Here is a 22,722-nt window from a genome sequence, read left to right as displayed (position 1 = left end):
TTATTGTTTCTTTTTAATCTTCCTCTCCATCTATAGACTTGTGCTATCATTATAATTTCTTTACATTTAAAATAAACTCTAACTATTATACAATTGCTAATTTATAAAGTTGCTTTATTTTATTTTTTTACAGTTTTTTATATAAAAATGCTCATTTTCAAAAAAATCATGGGATAATATCTGCCCTTTCATCATAATCAATCATGCTTTTTTTGGACTCAATATTTACTCTTCCAAAATATATATTAGAACTCTTTTTAACATATGTATTTCAACGAATATTTAATTTCTTGGATATGAAGTGTTTTTTATTTAATTTTTTTATGTAATATAAACCAAAATCCATCTTAAAAAAATATATATCTTATAAACAAATTATACATGTAAAACAAATGCGCGTGCCATACTAGAACCCGTGCAAACGTACGGGTTTGTTACTAGTTTTATATAAGATTTATGTACACTTGCATCGTGTCAAATTGCAGATTTGTTTTATTTTATTTTATATAAGATTTATGTACACTTGCATCGTGTCAAATTGCATGTCTTTTTCAACTTGTCATATCCAATCAATGTTTTCCATGTATGCATTTCACTAAATGCAAATTACACGTATACAATATACTACCATAGGTTAGGAATATCAAATTATACGTCAAATCCATGCATGCCTATTAAAATGCATGACTAGACAAAAGATTCCAGTTGAGAACGATTGGAGGGGCAGCGGAGGTAGCATAGGTCAACAATGATGACTCAAAGCATCATTCATCAAACTTTTGGATTCTTTTGCATGCATGCTTCGAATGTACTATGCTTAATTATTCGTTTTATAACATTTTTGTTTGACGATTAAGACATCTACCCTACCAATAATCTAAATACAAGCTGTATATATTGAGAAAAATATTAGATGCCAGTATTCATAGTTTCTACACATGGGCCAGAGCATGTTAATACGAAAATGTGCATATCATATACAGATTATTATGATGTTTTCTTTTATAGAAGGGATTGGCTGAATTGATTGATTTTTGAGTAGAAGATATGGGAAACTTTTACTACACTATTCCAATTTTCCAACTCAATATCTAAATTACTCCTCTTTTTAATATAGTTTCTAATAAAACTTACTAATAGCAGCTCCCTTTAAAAACAAGTATTCTATTATACCTTTTCTTTAAATAGCCATCGTTAGTTATATTTTTAAAATTTTGGAATTGATTAGATACAATTAAAAAACTAATTTTTGATGTTAATTGTTGGTTTAGAATATGGATCAATGAAACTGTTTAGAGGGGGGAGAATAGAACATTTAAAATATTTATTAGACCAATTCTTCAAAATGAATTATTAGAGGTTTTAAAAAAGTGCACGCGAAAGGTTTGAAACAAAAATTGAAAGATTGTACTTTTATTGGAATTTGATCACGTTAACACTTATTCAATTCACAAATACCAACGATGGTTTATTATAGCACGCAAAGGGTAATTAATCGATTCAGTTGTGTTTATACAACTATTCAATATCAATGGATTCTAACCTTAATAGTTTTTCAAAATTTAATCACCACTAGCTCAATTAGGCACCGATTCTAACAAAATTTAACCTTACATAAATTGCTACCAATTGAATAAGCGATAAACTATGCTAAGAATTAAAAACCTAACCATGCAATATCCTACGAAAATTAAATACAAAAGTGTGTGTGTGTGTGTGTGAGAGAGAGAGAGAGAGAGAGAGAGAGAGAGAGTACACCGAGATATAAAGTGGTTTGGCGTTTGTTCTCGTTTTGCCTACTCCACTCTTCAATGGTTTCCGATTGGAACCTATTTTATTCCTTTTTATTTTGACAAATATTGCAAGAGTTTATACAATCACTAGTCCATAACAACGTTGAGAAAAATAAATCTACTAACTAGATCTTGACTTGTATACAACGTCATGCCAAACCCTCTTGTGCAATCTTCACTTGATTCACGCTTCTTGAATCTTCAAGCTTCACCAATCTGCTCACCGTCTTCGTGTGTGGAAATCACCCCTTGATCCCACCACTTTCTTGAGCGATGATCTTAAGGATTTGAGAAGAACTCCACCTTGTTCGTAGCCTTCCACATAGTCATTACTAAGGTCACTTGGAGAGAAGAACCCCTTCTTTGCAATATATTTTGTTAGCACCAATGACAACGACCTCAATCTAGCAAGCTTCCTCAAAATCTTAACCAAACCTTCAAGAACAATTAGTTTCAAGACATCTTCTCCATCGATCAATTACAAATCTCTCATCAAGACCTGAAATCAAAACTAGAGGTTGAAGATGAAAGAAATTTGTTTGCAAGAGTTTTTGAACTTTAAAAAACAAGAGGGTTTTGATTTCACAAAAATCATAATGAAAATTATGAAACTTGCTAAAGATGTCTTTTAGAAATGAGATGACAAAATGAATTTATATATGCTTGAGATTAAATATAAAAGTGGATGGAAACAGTTAGTTAGATTCGAGTCAAGAACATCTCATGATTTTAGTAAAATGAGTCAGTGAAGTGGAATAAGAAAATATAAAGATTTTTACCCATTTCTCGTCTGATTCGAATCAAGTACAAAGTATGATTCGAGTCAGAAGGCATGTGATTTAAATCAAGTGAAAAGTATGATTCAAATCAATTTATATAGAGCCAAAATGAGAAATGTGAAAACTGGACTGATTTGAGTCAGATGTAATGTCTGATTTGAATAAAATGAAGAAGAGGTGAATCAGAGTTGTCAGATTTGAATCAGGTACAATTTTTTACTCGAATCACAGAGCATCCTGATTCCAACTAACTTAAACCAATAACACACATATGGTTCTTATTCCACTGAATCACGCAATTGACTAAACGTATAATGATCAAACTTAAATACAACAATTGATTTACACATGATAAAAATAGATCGAGACTCAATAAACAAAACACTAAAGCGATAAGATAAAGAACAAAATAAGTGTATTGTGGTTCTCCCCCTGAATGTATTAGGGACATGCAGTTTCAAAACACACAATAATCTTTCTTCCCCGCATATTTGCAATTGGGTGCTCGATATAACGTATCTAGGAAGAAGGAAGTTTGAAATTCTGGTAGGTCAGACTTCAGATGTCATAAGACATGTTAAGACATTTGATCCAACATTTAGCGCAGCAAGGTATAAACATAGCAGACTGAAGAACAAAAAACAACACAAGTAATTGTTTACCCAATTCGGTGACAAACACGCCTACTCTGGGGGCATACCAAGCCAGGAAGAAGATCCAATATAAGTAGTACTATTTTATATAAACAACCTCCGGTTTACAGATAAACAACCTCCAGTTTACCTAGTCACTGCCCAATGCAATCTTTATCTTAGATCCCCATCTAAGACAAGAGAACCTCTGCTCACTCCCAACCACCACAATGGTGTTGAACAGTTTCCAATCCCAGGAACTGTATCAACGACTTAGCACTCTCCTTCTATTGATTACATTCTTCAAACTTCTATCTTGAATTTACTTAAAAACTTCCTTCAAGAACACTACACCTCTTACCTACAGGCTTCAAGGTACACATGGTAATCTTCCCACAACCCGGGAGGTTTACCTTGACAAACCCTAATAATTACATCTTTTAATACTCGATTGTCTTACTTTATCAAGGTTACAATGCTTCTATTTATAACTTATTCCTAACTGGACTTGGGCTTCTAATTGCAACATATTTTCTATTATAAATCAGTAACATCTTCTGCTAGAAAATAGGTCTTCAACCAAATCTTTCTTAATTGTTTCCAATTATAGAAAGTCTTCAATATTCCTCTTGATTCTCTCGGCCTTTAATTTTGCGCCTTTATAAATTTGCATATTATTCTCTGAATATTCTGCATCATTTAAAACAGACTGAATCTTCCAACTCAGCAGGCGTGATGTCTTGTGCTTCTTTATATGACATGTTGTTCCAAATGTTGAAAGAATTCAACCTAACATGTTACGACATCTTGTAGGACATCTTTTGTACCTGTTTAAGTAGCATATTTGTCCTACCTTTCCTTTCATACATGCTGCTATTATTTGTTTTACAAAATTCTGCCAATCCTAAAAATACAGAACTAACAAGGTTGAAACCATATTATAAGGAATGAGGTAAATGGTTTATCACATTTGGATTTTCCCAAGAATATTGTTGAAGCAAAGGAGGAGTACAGTGTTCGTCTTAAAGTTTTAGTTGTAACCATATCATTAGTGGCCCCAAAGAAGTGAAACAACTTAGAGAGAGAGAGAGAGAGAGAGAGAGAGAATAGGTTTATGGAAAATCATTGGGTTTTGACAACTAATGGAGAATAACTATCAAATATTGAACCAAAGATTAACACACATGCTTCAAGTAGTCAATCATATATGGAAGATGAGAAACAATTTAATCTAATAAATTATATGATTGGTGATGAATTTGGGGTTAATGTGTCTTATAATGAACCTTAATATTTTGATGTAGAAGAGATCCTTAATGAGAAAACACAATATGTTTATATCAATTGCTGAAAAAGATAAATACATCATTGCTTGAAAGATCTTCAAACTCTAGATTTTTAATGCGTGTGAAAATCTTGAATTCCAAGTCTAATAGGAGTTTTTCTGATACATACTTTGGATTCTTTGCAAAAATTATGGTGGGTAAAGCTCTTATGGAATATATCATGCCTACAAGTTATTATGTGAAGGAAATTTAATAGGGCTTTTCAAAACTTTGATCCACTTAGTGGGACAATCCTGATGAATGAATCTTGATTAAATCATTAATCATAAGTCAAACATCAAAATAAGGATTCAAAAAACACCTCTTGAAGCGTGATTTATATTTAATCGCGAACGAAAGAAGATACTGATGTCTCTACGTACGTAGTCTACACAAGTATAAAATGGAACGCGGTGTTAGCTGTCTTCTGAAAAAATTGACAATTAAGATTGATAGAGGAAAAAGTTCTTCTATTTATAGAGAGCGAATAAAATCTTAGTACTTTTATTTTGGACTTTTCCAAAAGAAGCCCAATCTTAATTAAACTATTTTATAAAAATAAAATATTATTATATTTAATTAAAATATTTTAATTAAATAAAATAAAATATTAATTATATTAAATCATATTTAATTTAATTAAATTTCAATTCTGATTTATTTAGTTAAATAATATTTAATCAAATAAATTATATTTGTGTTAATTTATTAAATAACACAATTAACGTCGCATCTTAAATTTTTCCTCAGAATATGCATCATCAATTTCAACGCCTTCATCCCACAAGAGTCGTAAATCTTCAATTAATGAACTTAGATAAACATTTATGTCTTTACCAGGTTGTAATGGTCCAAAAATCATCATACTTAACAATGTATATTTGCGCTTCATGCACAACCAAGGAGATAGGTTGTAAATAGTGAGAAGAATAGGCCATGAAGAATGATTATTGCTGAGATTAACAAAGGGGTTCATTCTATCGGTGTAAAGTCCAAGCCTAAGGTTTGTTGGCTCAACGCGACACACCATATTTCAGACATTGATACAAGTCTTCACACTCTTTCCTATATAATATGCAATCATTAGGGTAAGCATGTATTTTGATATACTCCAAACCATTGGACACAATATATTCTTGGCCACATAGCAACGATCCGACTATTTGTTATCTTCTGGTAACATTTGCTTTAGCAAATCAAGTAATTCCGTGAAACTTTTATCCAACCATCCATTTTTCCCCTTCAAATTAAACAAATTTAACACCGCCGACAATCGTGTAAAATTGTGCATCCCTTATATAATGGGGTGTCTTTATCACTACATAAAGTATCATAAATATGAGCATTCTTGAAAGAAGATTCCGCAATATCACGGAACATATCCTCTAGTCGATCATCCATATATTCATCTTCATCCACTATTTGACTTTGTGAAGCCCGACTTCCCTCTTTATCAACCTCACCATGCCACGTCCACATTATATAATTTTGACATATACCATCACAACAAAGGTGATGAAATATTTCTTCCTTTGTACCTTTATTTATATTCGTGCAAACAATACAAGGTCAATAAAAGATACACTTCAAGAAAATTGAAAGATTGCAACGGTTATTTTGGCAGATTACGAGGGTTAAAACTGCCACAATTTACTATGTACAACGGTTGTTGTATTATCGCAGAAACGTGTGTCCCCAGACTGTTTCGTGACGATCCGCCGCTCTTACTCACGATAGGTAAGGAACTTACGTAAACTGAATATTATGACAGTTACGATCCGTCGTGAATTTCCATTTGATTTTTGTTTTAATTGTTGATTGCGACGGTTCAAACCGTCGTGAATTTCTGTTTGATTTTGTTTTCATTGTAGATTGTGACGGTTCAAACCGCCGTGAATTTAATTTGTTGTTTCATTTCTAATGCTAATTGTGGTGGTTTAAAACAACCTACGTGGGGTTATAACCCCTGCTAAATGATGAATTTATAAAAAAAAAACAGTATAACAACAAAAATTCACATCTTTTACCAGAATATCTATAACCTTCATTTTTTCTTTCTTGAATACAAACATTAGTTTTTGACATTGAACTAAATAAAGAAAAAAAATATAACAACCTAAAAGCTTGTTGATAAATCAAATTTGATGACGACAAAGAGTGAGATAAAATTTTATTTGTAAAATTTTATATCAATAATAATCACTATTCATGAGACAATAACCATTCATAAACCAATCAATTATAATAAATGATTATTTCAAGTAAAAATTCACAAACAGTGGCATAAAATTTCAAATAAAATGTGTCCTAAAGCTTATTTATACTAATTGATAGTATAATTCATACTCAGTGGCACAACTAATTAGTTATGCAAGTAACTATAGACAAAATAATTAATTCTACAAGTAACTGTATACAAAATGATTATTACAAGAAATTCATTGGCTTATTATTAGACTTGCTAAATTTCACAATAATTTTCCTGTCCTCTAAGGAAAATGACTTCTATTCCTATCCATGTTTTGAAAGCAACCAACACCAGTCAACAAAATTCAAAGTTCAACTAAAATTCAATTACTTAAAATTTTAATTTAAAGTACCCCAACAGCATAAACAACCCATAAAGTTGAACTAAAATGCAATTACTTAACAAACACATAACAATATAAAAAGATACATGAAAAGAGACATATTTTTTTCCCAATTTTGGAATTGAAGAACCATAGTCCCTACCTTGATTTTTGATAATGGAGATGTCTAACACGATGGAGACGCGAACGGAAGTGAAGTGAAGTTGGAGAATTGAACGAACGTAAACAACTGCAGTGAAGTGAGAGGCGGCAAACCCTAGCGGTCAATAACAGAGAAATGTTAGGGTATTAGTGATAATCAAAGATCCGAAGAGATTCGAGAGCATGGTTGAGTTGAGGGGAAAGAGAAGACGCAATATTTGAAATTCTATGTTGTGAATTAGGGTTAGGATTTGGCGAAGAGGAAGAATATGAAGATGTCGCTTGGGGTTATGAGGGAAAGATGGACATGAAATTTCTGGAATAGAGTGGGTTTGGGGTTCGTCACTACTCTATCTATTACTTTATTCTAATTCTACTTTACCAAATTAAACAAAAAACATTTTTTATTATATTTTTGTTGTTTTGTTTTCGCATAAGAATAATACCATCGTGACCTTTGATGGATTTTAGGGGCGCGACAGTTGGTTCACGGCCGTGGATATAATGTGTAGGGGCGACTGTTGATATACCGTCGTGATAACTGTTTTAGGACGGTTATTTGATCTTCGTAGACTTTCATTTAGGGCGGTTTATTGATAACCATCGCAAGTTTTTATTAATTTAAAAAAAAACAAAGACAGTTGTGTTAACCGTCGTAACAATTGTCTCTATATGCGAATCACGATGGCTATCAAGTAACTGTCGTAGTTTTTGTGTCGTAAAATCCTAATTTTCTTGTAGTGATACCTTTATTGTCAGGAAGATTTTTATCAGCGTATTCAAGGAATTCATAGAACTCTTTTCTCATAAATCGGACCATAACAATTTTTGAAATTTATACACAAATAATAATGTGAATGCCACACCAAAATCTAATCCAAAAACTAAAGCATATGCATATGCAAATCTAAACCTAAAGCATATGAAACATGTACTCTCATATTGACTTGAGCATATACAACATGAACGAAATATGAAGAAAGCAACATAAACCTAGAAAAAAGGAATGAAACCCGAAGATGAAGAGTAGTGTACTTCGAAGCTAAAGAATCTTATGCACACAAGGAATGAAGATGTTGAAGATTTGCGATTCAAATGAATGAAGAGGGTGAAGATTTGAGCTACAAATGAATCTTACGCCACTGCTGTCGTCTCTGGTTCGCTTGTTCGCCTAAGGCGTCTTATGAAAGAAATGAATAAGTTTAGTTTTAATTTATCAGAAAACCCTTTAATTGCGGTTGGACAACGCAACTGTAGTGGAAATTTAAGTCCTCTAACAACGGTTGGTTGAGTCCACCGTTATTAAATCATTTTCAATTTATGTTTTAAATAATGAACTTAAGTGACACACGCATAATGTACTCTAAAAAATAAAAAGTAATTGCTGGAAATCGAAGCTTGCTACACATAATTTGTTAGGGAAACCGTCATTAAATAACTGTTTATACTTCTAATATTCACTGGATTCAAAAATTTTAACCTATTACAACAGTGTATATGAATCTGTTGTAACCTTGACGTTGTTGTATGGCGTTTTGTAGTAGCGCTAACTCATGGTTGTAAAACTGTTTCAACTTTTTGCCATAAATAATAATCTAAACAACTCACTTGCCATGTGAAATTTTAGTCTCACAAGGGGATCTTACAACATGCCTGTCCCTGCTACTTCATGCACATATTTATGACTACTGTACCGAATGGAATAATGCTTTATTTTAGGCAATGAAATAATGATGAAAATAACACAATATATAAACATTTACTATTGTAAATATTCGACAATACAAATGATATTATTATTGACTTACAGAAATAATATACTTAGGAAAACCTAATTGGCCACACTATATATTATCCTCTTATTACATAAATATAACCAATCTTGAAACATCAAATCCCAATCCAGCGTGTGTCTTTGCCTCTTCAAGCCAAACACCATAAATACATACATACATTCATAAATAAATGAATATTTTTTAAATAATTTATGAGATAATAAAGAACCTTATAAATGTACATATACTATAACACATCCTTATAGTAAAACCATATTATTATTAGTAGTAGTATTATTATTATCAACCTCGAATCTTATTGCGTCCATGTTTGAAGCCACACCATCTTCTAAGCTATTTTCTTCCAAATCCATGTTCCACAAGAATCCATATTCATCATCACATTTGGAACTAATTTGAGTAATGGTACTATGATTATTATTATTATTTGTATGAGGAGAATATTGAAAGAGATTATTGATGATGGAAGAATTATTGTTTTGGTTTGGATTTAAATGATGAAGTGTTGTCATGGAGGAAGAAAAAGAATCAATTCTGTTATAGCCAGTAGGGATGGTTTGGTAATTTGTTGGAGATGATGACATCAATGTTAGGGATGGAGGTGTTGTCTCATATATGAATTCTTGTGTGTTCAGTTTTGAATTGTTGTCTTCTTTGCTTTTGTGAAAGACTCTACACAATACCCAGTCCTCCTGTTATATCAACAAAAGATTGACCTAATTAACATAAATACACCTCAACAAGAAAATATACTTGTAAATCAACTTTATCTTCAAACTAAGAATACACTCATCAATTTTTTTTTACCAGCACTTAAGATTGAATTTTAGAATAAAATCTATATTTATTTAATTCAACTATTCCATACCAGAAGAATTACTACACTCACCCTGTATTTTCAAATTTTGATTTAAACATACAAATTAAATTGAAAAAGACTATTGTTATCTTTTTAACGGGAAGTTTGGAGGGGAGGGGAGGAAAAGACTTCCGAAAATAAATTTATAAAAAAATATTTGACATTTAAAAAAAAAAGATTATTTATAGAATGATAAAAGAGTGTTTATATTTTTAATTTTTCAAATACTTTAACAACATAAAAGATATTTTAAAAATTTATGTAAACCCTCCAAAGCTCTTCTTCAATATATAAATGTTGAATTTCCCATATTAGGGAATTTTCGCTGTTATGAATAAAAGCAAATTCTCCCAACCAAAATTATTCAATAATTTTCACTCGATCCTTCTATTTTTTTAAATCCCTCCTCTCCCTTTCCCTCTAAACTCTTAAACTTAGAATATGTTTGAAAGTTGGTTTTCAGATAATTTTGAAAGTGTAGACTTTAGAAGATTATGTTTATATATTAAAATGTGTTTGATAATTTTAAAATTTTAAAAAAATATATAATTTTATATGCTATAGTATATTAGTTTTATTTTATTTTTTATAAAATGTCAAACTCATTTCAAAAATATAGATGCAACTTTACAAAATATTTCACTTCAGAATCTTTCAAAAACGAACTTCTAAACTATTTGTTTTACTATACCTTAAGCCAATTCGTCTTAATTAACAAGCAGGGTTAATTCTATCCCTCTCTCATTCTAATGGCAAAGTGGGTTAAGTCTAGATTATGCTATTTATATAGTGAACAGAAAATTCGGAAAATATGTCATGTCCATTTTTGGGAGAATATATGCTATAACTTGTTTGGTCATATCATATCCTACAATGTATAGTAGTGAGATACATATATATTCCCCACTACTTTACCTAATCACATTGCATAAATTAATTTTATACCTTTTCTATATATAAATATAAATACTCCTTCTATAAAAATTTGGTAGTGTGTGAATGAAACTAATTTTATTTACTGTTGTGTTTAATATTGATTTTTTTATATTCTAAAAATAATAATAATATGAGTCAAAATTCTAATTGGAAAATAAATAAAATAAATTTAAACTATAATATAAAATATAATATATATTTAGAGACATTTGTCGATGAGTGATTATAGTTTGTGACAAAGAGGCTATTATAAAATAACGTATCTTTTTAAAATGACAAATGTTAATTAGTTGTTATTTTTGTTATTGACATTAACTACAACTCATAATATTCTTATATCACTCTATCCTCGTTGTCTCGGCCACAAGCTACCCCTATCACTCATAATTTATTAAATGAATCAAATTTCGTAGATTTTATGCTTTGAAAAGTTCTTTTTCCAACTTTTATATTTGAGTCTAAATGCGAGGAATAAATCTCCTAACACCTATAAATGAAAAAAAAAAACTTGGCTATATAAGAATTGAGTATTCTGAATTTTAGTTGGATTATGCTGTAGGAGGTGTAAACTTATTTGTGAAAGACATTGTTAGGTTAATTATAAGTGATCAGGTCACACACCACTCATAAATGAGGAAATGTTTGATATATAAAGAGAGATAACTCATATAAATTATGCATTGAATTTTATTATAGGAAGTGAAAACTCACACTAGTGGTTGAAATTGTCAGTTTAAATATGAGTAATTAAATCTCACATTATCTATAAATGGATAAAATATTATATTTATAAAAATATTTTTGATATACATAATGTTTTAAGACTTTGGATTGAGATGTTGTATCTCTTTGACTTTTGATCTTAGAGCATTGGTTACATTGTTGCCCTTTCTTCCTCTGAATTCTCCAACAAATGATATCATATATTATATTCAATTTGTGGGATTATAAGAGGTGAGAGACTCACATTTATAAGGGAGATTGTTGAATTCAAGTGTGAATGGAAAATTGGTTATAAACTTGGCGTCCTTATAGCAGATGGGAGACTCAGATTTACAAGAAAGTATGTTGGATTCAAGTATGAATGGTAGAGTTGATCCGCTTGGTGGAGACTATAGCAGGTGAGAAGCTCACATTTGTAATGGAGATTGATAAATTCAAGTGTGAGTGATAAAGGGATCCGACTTACTGGGATTATAGTAGGTTGGAGGCTCATATTCAAAAAGGAGATTGTTGAATTCAAGTGTTAGTGGTAAATTTGCTCATCTTATTTGGGACTATAATAGGTGAGAGGCCCACATTTTCAAGGGAGATATTGTTGAATTTAAGTGTGATTGGTAAAGTGGGTTAGCTTAGTGGTACTATAGCAAGTTAGAGGCTCATATTCGCAAGAGAGGTTGTTGAATTCAAGTGTGGGTGGTAAAGTGGTTCGTCTTGGTGGGACTATAGCAGATGGCAGGCTCACATTTGCAAGAGAGATTGTTGAATTCAAGTGTTAGTGTTAAAATGGTCCGACTTGGTGAGGACTATATTGTTGGAATCTAGTGTGAGTGGTAAGTCACACATCACCTATAAATCAATAAAATATTGAATGTATAAAAGATGTAACTCACATTGCTTGTGTTCTTACTGTCTTTTATAAAGATGCCAATGTTAATTAATGTGGAATAAGTTGGTTAGTTTGCAAAGGCAATTTCTTTAGGGAGGGTGGGGGTTCTATAGAAAGTATTAGGTGAAGTGGGATGATATGTGTAAAGCCAAAAATGGCAGGTGGATTGGGAGTGAATGATCTTTGTTAATCTTGCTTTGTTATGTAAGTGAAAGTGGAGAGTTCTTTTGGATTTGTCTTTGCTCTAGAGAGAAATTAGTAAGAAAATGTATGGGCCTCGGGGGTTTGGTTCTTTGAAGGATTGGTGGGGCGCCTTCAGAGGGTGTCTCATTGGTGGAAAGTGTTTCTTTTCTAGGGTATCCGCTAGAAGACAAAGTTGTGGCATGATGTCTAGGTGGGGACTATCCTTACACGTGTTTCCTACGAGATGTTTTTTCTTATCTCGGAGTAAAAGTCTCATGTTGTGAGTTCCTTGGGTGCTTGGGAAAGGGATGTTAGGGTTTAGAATTTTTGGTGGAAGTGAATCCTCTTTGTCTTGGAGGAGGATGAGCTTCTTGATGGGTTGCTTGCTCTTTTCCAGAGGGTTGTTAACCATGGTCGAGGTTACACATGAGTGTGAAAGCTATACCAAGTTAGGGGTTTCTCGGTTAGTTCTAGTTATAATAACCTTTTCGCTTTGTTTGAGGCCAAGGAAGATAAGTTTGAGAGTATGGTGTTATGGTTATCTAGGATTTGGAAGATAATTGAGTGTCATCTAAAGCAGTGGTGTTCTCTTGGCAGCTCATTCAAAATAGGCTTTCGACATTGCAGAATCTTCTAAGGTGCGAAGCGGTGAACCATCTTTTTGTTTTGTGTGAGATTGCTTCTTCCATATGGTGTAGCTTTTTTAAGTAGATTGAGCAGCTGAGGCCTCAACACACTCGATTATAAGGGTTTTTTCCAGATGTTTCAGAGTTTTAGTATTGAAAAACAGGCGTCTTTGGGCTCGATCTCGATCTAACATTCTATGGTCATGATTATTTAGAACATGTGGAACAAAGTTATTTTTGGTAGGGAAAGCTTGAAGTTAATAATGGGTGTCTATGATTATTAGTTTAACATGGAAGTGGATTCATGTACATGCTTCTGATTGATTTTTTCATGTCTCTTGTAAATTGGGAGAGAGGCCCACTTAAGTGGCTAGTAGGTTTGGGTTTAGTGGGTGGCTATATGGCCTTTATTTTTGGTTTTGTGTAGGTGTTCTTGCCATCATTCTTTCAGTTTGCTCTCTCCATAGATCTATTTTAGTATGAGGATTAGGATAGGCTTCAGAATTTTTTGGGCCACTTTTTGTTCCCCCTAGATGTTTGGTTTGATAGTTATATTTTTCTGAGCATTCTTATGCTCTTTGTTACTTTTCCGACCATATTAAAAAAAGGTGGACAGTCCGATACCTATTATCCATCTAATCATTGAACAGCATATTATTTTTTATATTAGTTTATTTTAAAATAAATTAAATAAATTTTGGTTAAAAATACTTATATCCAGCTAAAACTCATGAGAATTAAGAATTTACCTTTAAAATAATGGTGTTAATACAAGCTTTTCATACATTGTTTTTATATATTTTTTCTCTCTATACATACAATAAATTAAATATTTTATTACTTTATGCAGTTTTCTTCACTTATTAATTTTTATTTAAGTTACCTATTCTATTCACCATACCCCATTACGTACATATGTTAAATAATTTTATTACTTGAATATCAGGACACAACTCTCCACGCTCTAGCCATGAACCCAATTTATATTATGTATGCATAAACCTCCCTCTCAATTTAGATATGCATGAGTCAAATTGGACATTAGAATATAACATCACCTAACATATAAAATGTCCCTTAAATGTATCTCGTGCATATCCAATTGCATAACCAATATTATAAATAAATAAAAAATCCAATGTCGTACTTAGTACCATTAAAATTTTAAAAATTCTTTGTTTTAACATTTATAGAATATTTTTAGTTCTACGTAATCAATGTGAAACTTTATAAATGTTCTTTTTTTAAATTGATCTGTTAAGACGTTAAGACAATTTAATTAGTAGTTATATAGAGATATTAAATGTAGAAATTATTTTAAGATATTCCGTTAAATCAATTCAAATAGTAGTTATACCGAGACATCACATACAGAGGCGCATGTTCAAATTCACGACATCTTGGCGACATTAAGAAAAAACAAGGTTAGATTGATAGATATGATAGAAAACAAACCTTAGGAGGCATGTGTGGTGTCTCCAACCTAAACTCATGCATAATCCATCCTGTCTTGATTCCATTTGGAGCTCTATTCCTATAGAAAACCAATGTCTTCCTCATCCCTACAACCTCTTCACTCATTGGATCCAACACAACACGATCTTTCCCAGTTGCTTTCCAATAGCCAGATATAGTTGCTCTGTTTGTTCTAAATCCAGTAGCATATTTACGGTCTCGAAAGCTAAAAAAGTACCATTCATTTGCATTAAGCTTTGCCACCTCTGCATGCATATATATCAACCACGTGATGGGTCAGTTTCAGTGTAATAAATAAATTCCAATAACTGTATATTGACAGCACGTGACTATAAGGTGAGGTAGTATAATAGTAGTAATTCATTTTTAGAAGTAATAATTGTGTTTGAATCACATGTCATCTTGATCATTATGACATCGATTTTTTTCAGGTTTCCAAATTTTGCCAGACAAAGATGACACCAACATCGTGTTTCATGACATCAACCACAGTTGAGTTCTAGTAATTTTTCAAGTTTTAAAATTACACTGAGGTATAATGTGGAGTATTGTATATGATTTAAAATTTTGTTACAATTAAATTGTAATTAAATCCTAGTTAAATGATTTTCTCTATATGTTTTCACAGTTAAAATACGTCTAAATAGAATTTTTATTCATTTTGTTATAGTTAAAGTGTAATTAAATTGAATTTTTTATACATAATCTTTAAAAATTTAAGATGATTCTAATCAAAGTTTTCTCCAGTTTTTGAAGGTTTTATATAGGTTTGTTACACTTTAAACTATAGTTAGCAATAATTTATCTATGACAAAATAAATAAATATTCTATTTATCTATTTATCTATAACTTAATTGTGAAAGGCCTCTTGCGGTAAACCACTTTCAACATCTTCAAAATCGACTCTGACTATAGCATATTCAATTCATTTATTACTATAAAAAATTTGATTTTTCATATTAATTAAATTACCAGTGTATCTAATCTTTATATAAAATAGATATATTAGTTATTCAATTTAAAATTTATTTATAATAAAGAATAAAGGACTCCATATATTCTAGAATGATTTTTTTTTGAAAAGTTTTATATTATAAAGAATAAAATAGTAATATCTTAATTAAATTATCTTTATTAATTATTAATAAAATATTATGCTTTGAAAGTAATGTATTAATAATGATTAAAAAACAAAAAATTGAATAAAAAATATATTTCTATCTCAAAAAGAAAAAACAGTATTAATATTCATTTAAAACAATTTTTATTTTTCTAAAACAACCGACTCAAACATAAGAACTTGCCTTCATAATTTCATAAAACAAAATAAAATTCAGTCCAAACAATAAAAAAATACTATTAATGTTGGTTTATAATTTTACCTTTAAATCAACAAGAACTAATTAATCTTTAGATAAAAAAAATCATACATAGGTCTTTTTGTGTATAAAAATTAACTTTTCATATATTTAATCATGAGGGGAGACAGTAACAGTGACATATCTAAAAAAATAGTAAATGATAATTAGTCATAATCATATAGATAGAGAGTCATATCAACCAAAGTTAAAATTCAGGGGTATGTATATTTATTTATACACGTAATTTTTTTTTGTATAATAATACAATTCTGTTAAAGACAACAGTTATGATTGCTTGATGAAAATGTATTACTTTGTCAACTTTGTTCAATTAAATAATAATAGTTGCCAAAAATTTATATATCTTAAACGTAAAATTGAAGGAACTCTCAAACATATCATTAAAAATAAATCTCAACAGAATTCATTTATATCCCCAACCACTCACAAAATTAAATCACAAAACAATCAACTGATAAACCAAAAAAAAAATTATTTATTTCTGACCCATGATTGGATATATACACACATATACATATACATATATATATATATATATATATATATATATATATATATATATATATATATATATATATATATATACTCCCTCTGGTCTCATTTATAAGCAAAAATTTAATTTTTAGATTCATTCAACAATCAATGTATTTAGTCTATTATTAGACTAAATACATTGATTGTTGAATGAATCTAAAAATTAAATGTTTGCTTATAATTGAGACCGGAGGGAGTATATATATATTGTGGTATGAGAATAATACTGTATGGTGTATAGTGATTGTAGATTTTGATTCGTTTTTTTTTTTTTTTTTTTTTTTTTTGAAAGGGTAGATTTTGATTCGTTAGTAGTGCAAAAAGAAGAATCTTTTATAATATAATTTATGTAATGTATTGATGTATTTGAATTAAAATAAAGTAAATCTTTGTTGTCATATAATTTGTATTTTACTAGAAGAGGATAAATATTATCTTCATAAATTGAATGCTTTTTAAATCCGTTTAAACTGGAAAAAGAAAATTGATGAGATAAAAGGAAAAAGACAGAGAAGAAACCGTGTAGAGAGTTGAACTCAAAAAACATCATTAATTTGCAGCTTCATTAATGTATTATAGTACAAGACAACTATATACAAAAGGCAAAAACAATTATACGAGAAAATCTAGATCAATTAATGAAGCATGTATCTTATACATAAATTCATTATTAAAATTAAATTTTTTTTTATTATTTTATTTATCTATAGAGATTCAGAGTATTCATGAAGGAGAAGACAACACAAACACAATAAAGGTTTATGAAGAAACAATAACTTATGTTTTTTATTTCTTGTAACAAGGACACAAACAAAAGGAAAACAACAAAAGGGAAAAGATCATATGACAAACAAAATAGATCTTCAAGAAATTTAATGAAAAAAAAATTAAAATTATATAAATAAGATGAAGGTATATATGAAGGAGATTGAGAAAATGAATAAAAAAATTTACCAGGAAGTTGCCATGGTTCACATATGTGAAGATCAATATCAAGCAAAGAATGGCTAAGAATTTGTTGATTTGTGATCTTTTTGTAAAGATAGTGACAAACCAATTCTTGATCACTTGGATAAAAACGAAAACCAGGAGGAAGTGAAGCTCCTATGTCTCTCAAACCCATGTTGAATGAATATTTTTTGTGTGGATAATGTGTATATAATAATTGAAGGTTTGGAAATATTAAGGTGTAGGCAGAAAGGTTGGTACCTTGTATTTATATATAGTTAGGAAGATAAAGAGAGGTTCACATTTTAATTACTAGTACAATATATGTTTATGCTTGTGTAAAATGGTTAGTTATAGTAGCAAGTTTCAAGATAAACCAAAGTTACAAGAAACCTTTTTCAACAAATAAGGGGAGAACTATGTGTAAGAAAGATACAAACCCTCCAAAATGCTCCTTTTTTTTCACTTTTTATTATTAAAATGTGTCTTTTCTTCCATTATTTTGAGGAGATTATCTAAAGATAACTAAATAGCCTTTTTTTTTAATATTAAAAAAACATTCTTAAGCTTTTGGACTCAACTTGGATTGCTTAACAATTAACTATGGTCTCTCATTCATGCCTTCTAAGTTTTAAGTTTTAAGACTTGTTGAATTTTCACTTCAATTAACTATGGTCTCTCATTCATGGCTTCTAATTATACATCTTAAATTAGGGATTTGTGTACTCTATTTTATTTAAAAAGAATTAAAGTGCTTAAAAAAATTAATTATATTTATATAAGAGAAAAAGGGATATGCACTGACAGTGTAAAATATTTTTACACTGTCAACCAATCACAATTATGTATCCAATTAAAACATAATTTCAATTAAAAAAACTAATACAACATGACAAGTGTAACAATTTTGATTGGATGTATGTGTAAAGTTTGTTTACACTGTCAGTGCACTCTCTTTATATTTTATATAAATAGTTAATTTAATTTTAATGTTTTTTATATTAGTAAAACCTCTATAGATTGGTAAATTTTAATATTTTTTAAAAAATTGTTTCAAATAATATGATCTTAATCAAAAAATACCTACTCAATGTTCATCGATTTTATAATATAGTACTAATTAAATTTATTAATATTAATTTTTTTAAAATATTTTATTTATTATATTTAAAATATAATTAAAGTATAATTTTAATAAATGTTTTTGAAAGTACGCAAGCAGTATACAATAATTATTTGAAATTTTTTTTATCTAGAATCATCTCAATTGTACCGGACACTCTAATATATTTTTATAATATAAAAAGTACTCCTCTCATTTTTTTACTAACCATATTTTGTATAATTTTATTTCAGTCCCAAAAAATCTGGTAGATTTTTATCCGCACATAGGTTTTTATCTAATTAATTGAAATATGTTGTACATATCAAAATATTTATTATATGGTTAAAAAAATTTGGTATACCTCATATTTCCCTACACACTTAAAAATTCAGTAATCATTTCTAAATGATTGTAACTCTTTTGAAGGTTTGTGAATACACCTATAATTTTGTGTAGTTCATAAAAGTTTAAAACTTGTATAAATATGCCTCCTAATTTTGACATTCACATTTGTCTATTGCAACAACGTATAACCTCTTATTGATGTTAGGCTAACAAAGAATATCCCTCTCGATGTTCTGAAATTCAAACTGGATAATCTCTTGTGCTACTCAAAATAATGATTAAGATCGTATATCGTTCACTATCAATTGATAATAAAAAAAGTGAAGTTCAACAAATTTTAGTTTAAGAGTGATGCAAATTTAAGTGTTATGTGGAGTGATATCATTGATACGAAACAAAGGATCAGATCGAGTTGTGTGAGACAGTTGCAAAATATGTCGACGATATTATCAAGATGTTGAAACGTACTTAATCATCTAGTAATGTTTAAGTTATGTTCATGTTATTTTCTTTTTAAGTTATGTCAAGCAATGTACATGTTAAGTTATGTTCATCCCGCAATAATGTGATGCTAATTTTCATCTGATGTAATATTTAGATTAAGTGTAAATAATTTACAAATAAATCTTTGCAAATCCAAAATAATGTCAACCACAATAAATATTGAACAAACTAATAAAATCTATGTCGATTCACTACTGACAATGTCAACCACCAGGGATATGTATCTGTCATCCATGTATACCTGATATATATTTATCCGCTAAGATTGTACATACTACAAGATGCAACATGTATGTAACACCCCAAATCTACCCCGCAATTATAAGCGAAAATCAGAGTGCATTTAAAATTATTCATCAAAGATGGGATGTCACAATTCGACTTAACCAAACAAACATACTTATATTGCATTTAATAAAGATACATAGCATTCGGAACAAAACTTCATTCACCACTTACAACTTAAACTTATAAACATCTTTATTATTCAACTTAACACAAGTGTCATCATGGAATACATTAATCAAGTAATAATAACTAATCCCCCCCGAGTGCTACGTATCAGAGCAATGGACACCAACTCGACTTGCCATAAAGCAACATAAAGACTTCACACAAATAACCTCGGACCTCCACGACTAATCTTGAGTACCTGCCCATTTCCCATGGTAGGGGAAATATCAGCAAAGGGGTGAGATATCTTACAATATAAAGGAATGCATGATAAATAATATAGGAGATATAGATCATACATAATTTCACCACTTCGCATCACATAACATCTTGCAACTAGTTTCACCGCAAAACAACTTATCAATATAATACGACTTTCAAAACGGCAACGATGTCATTAATCACATATTCAAATATACAAGTGTGATATCAAATACGTCACAACAAACATATCATTATCACGTCACAACAAACACCTCGTCATCTCAACAATCCAAACACAATTCAAATACAATTCAAATGCGACTCGAATGTGACTCAAACTTATGCATATGCATGTGGTACCATTGGAGTAAAACTCCCGTCTCAAACAGTTTGCCATTGGGCCGTCTCAAACATTTGCCACAAGGGCCGTCTCAAACATTTGCCACAAGGGTCGTCTCAAACAATTGCCACAAGGGTCGTCTTAAACAATGCAATGGATGCGACTCAAATGATGCACATCCACAAACACAACTTAAACCACTTAATCAACTTAAACGACATAATCAACTTGAACGACATAATCAACTTAAACAACATAACCATATCAACTAAACAACATCAACTCAATGCCAAGGTTCTATGGCAATAACCGTATCATAGTATTTTACCACATCTCAATCACGTCATCACATCATATCAACATACAACATCTATTCAACTTCATTCTTATCAACATAATACAAATTATCAACAATGACCATAGGGTCTACAACAACAACGACAAATTCCACATATTGCACACAACAACAATAAACATCAACATGTTACAACAACTAGTATGTAATCATTCATACTCATTATAAATATCATATCACATATCATGCCGACAATGTTATTATCGATCAACACCAATTCACGTATTACATATATACAATTCAAGTAACATGTTATCATTCAATTATAATCATACTCATAGTAATTACCAATTCAAGATCTCATTAAACTTGTAGTAAACAATTGCCAATGCATTTGTGCACATCCTTATCAATTCATTACGGTATACAATATGGACTATTACAACGTATCATAACAATACATGTTATTCCCATATCATCAAGCCATAACACATATTCACATACATGCATGTTATTAAAACAACCACATCATAATTAAGTCATCACATAATCATTCTCCACAAGAACGTTCAAATAACACATATTAACAACAAACATCACATTACACAATTCAAGTAACAATGTAACACGGTTAATTCAACTACTTAATGAAAGCATATTCATTCTTAATTCTTTATAAAGCATCATTATCTCATCATAAGGGAGTTGCATATCATCATATCAATATCATTGTATCGTCATAAGGAAAACATACGTCAAGTTATACCGCAACATGGTTACATTGATTCATAGCAAAGAACATACTTCACATGTTAACACAACATAGTTCATCACTTAATCCCAATAAACATAATAGGAGAATAGATCCTATGAATCATTTTATTTCATCATGATATAGTTCATTGCGTTAGCTTTCTAACGCTTCGAACGGCGTCTAAAACGGAGTTACGAATCAAAAGTTACATCATTTCAAAGTTTAGAAAAAGTTCTGCAAAACAGGGTTCGCGGCGCCAACAGGGTTCGCGGCGCGAACTGAGCGAATTCAAAAATTCCTAACTTTCTGCCAAGCAGTTCGCGGCGCCAACAGAGGTTCGCGGCGCGAACTGGCAATTTCAGAAACCCCCAAAACACGAAAACAGCATACGAATTTCATCCCAAAACCCCTAAACTCAACCCAATCAAGCTGAAAACACCAACCATCATGAACAACAATAGAATACATGCTATAAACACAAATACAACACATATTATGGATCTTCCAACATCATAACATCATTGAACATCAATTAAACACATTTCAAATCATCAATTTACACATTTATTCATAAACCCTAACATCTCTACACACAACTTCCATGGAGAATAACATACAATCTAACCCACCATATACATCATCATGCCAACCCTTAGAAGGTAAGAACCCCACCATTACCTTAGCAAAATCTTCACTTCCTTCAATGGAGCTCTTCCTCTTCATGCCATACTTTCTTCTCTTCCTCTCTTCTTTCTCTTCTTTCTCTTCTTTCTCTTCTTTCTCTTCTTTTCCACAAAATGAGTTATGAGGTTTAATTTCTAAAACCCTAACTCTTACTATCTTTTCTCACTAATGGGCTTAACCCATAACCCATCCATTGTGTTATATTCCTTCCACTTAGGCCCAATTCATAATATCTCTTTAATTAATCAATTAATCCGAATAACACACATAAATAATTAACCACACAACATAACCGAATATTATTTCCAATAATATTCCATATTTACCATTGATCCATAACTTTAACAATACTAACTCGCAATTATACATCTCTGACTAATCCAACTTATTAATCTGACCATAACTTAACTGCTCAAATCAACATATT

The 22,722-nt window shown here is 30.4% G+C and overlaps 1 protein-coding gene across 1 annotated transcript; it reads right to left on the bottom strand.

Moving 5' to 3' along the window:
- Positions 1-8,995: 8,995 nt before the first annotated feature.
- On the bottom strand, positions 8,996-17,910 carry LOC131640264 (NAC domain-containing protein 21/22-like). The gene is made up of 3 exons (XM_058910675.1): positions 17,618-17,910; positions 14,726-14,991; positions 8,996-9,749 (listed from the first exon to the last, which is right to left on the bottom strand). Exons 1-3 carry the CDS (start codon positions 17,784-17,786, stop codon positions 9,297-9,299), a joined length of 888 nt encoding a protein of 295 aa, XP_058766658.1. The 5' UTR covers positions 17,787-17,910; the 3' UTR covers positions 8,996-9,296.
- Positions 17,911-22,722: the final 4,812 nt, after the last annotated feature.

The sequence above is a fragment of the Vicia villosa genome, unplaced genomic scaffold (assembly GCF_029867415.1).
Source record: "Vicia villosa cultivar HV-30 ecotype Madison, WI unplaced genomic scaffold, Vvil1.0 ctg.003020F_1_1, whole genome shotgun sequence".
Classification (NCBI taxonomy): domain Eukaryota; kingdom Viridiplantae; phylum Streptophyta; class Magnoliopsida; order Fabales; family Fabaceae; genus Vicia; species Vicia villosa.
Note: the sequence above shows the minus strand (reverse complement) of the source record. Positions and strands in the feature narration are given on the sequence as shown.

Coding starts and splice junctions, on each gene's coding strand:
- LOC131640264 (XM_058910675.1), bottom strand. CDS start 17,786: ATGGGTTTGAGAGACATAGGAGCTTCACTTCCTCCTGGTTTTCGTTTT. Junction 14,992..17,617: donor TGAACCATGGCAACTTCCTG/GTAAATTTTTTT, acceptor ATATGCATGCAG/AGGTGGCAAAGCTTAATGCA. Junction 9,750..14,725: donor CACCACACATGCCTCCTAAG/GTTTGTTTTCTA, acceptor TTGATATAACAG/GAGGACTGGGTATTGTGTAG.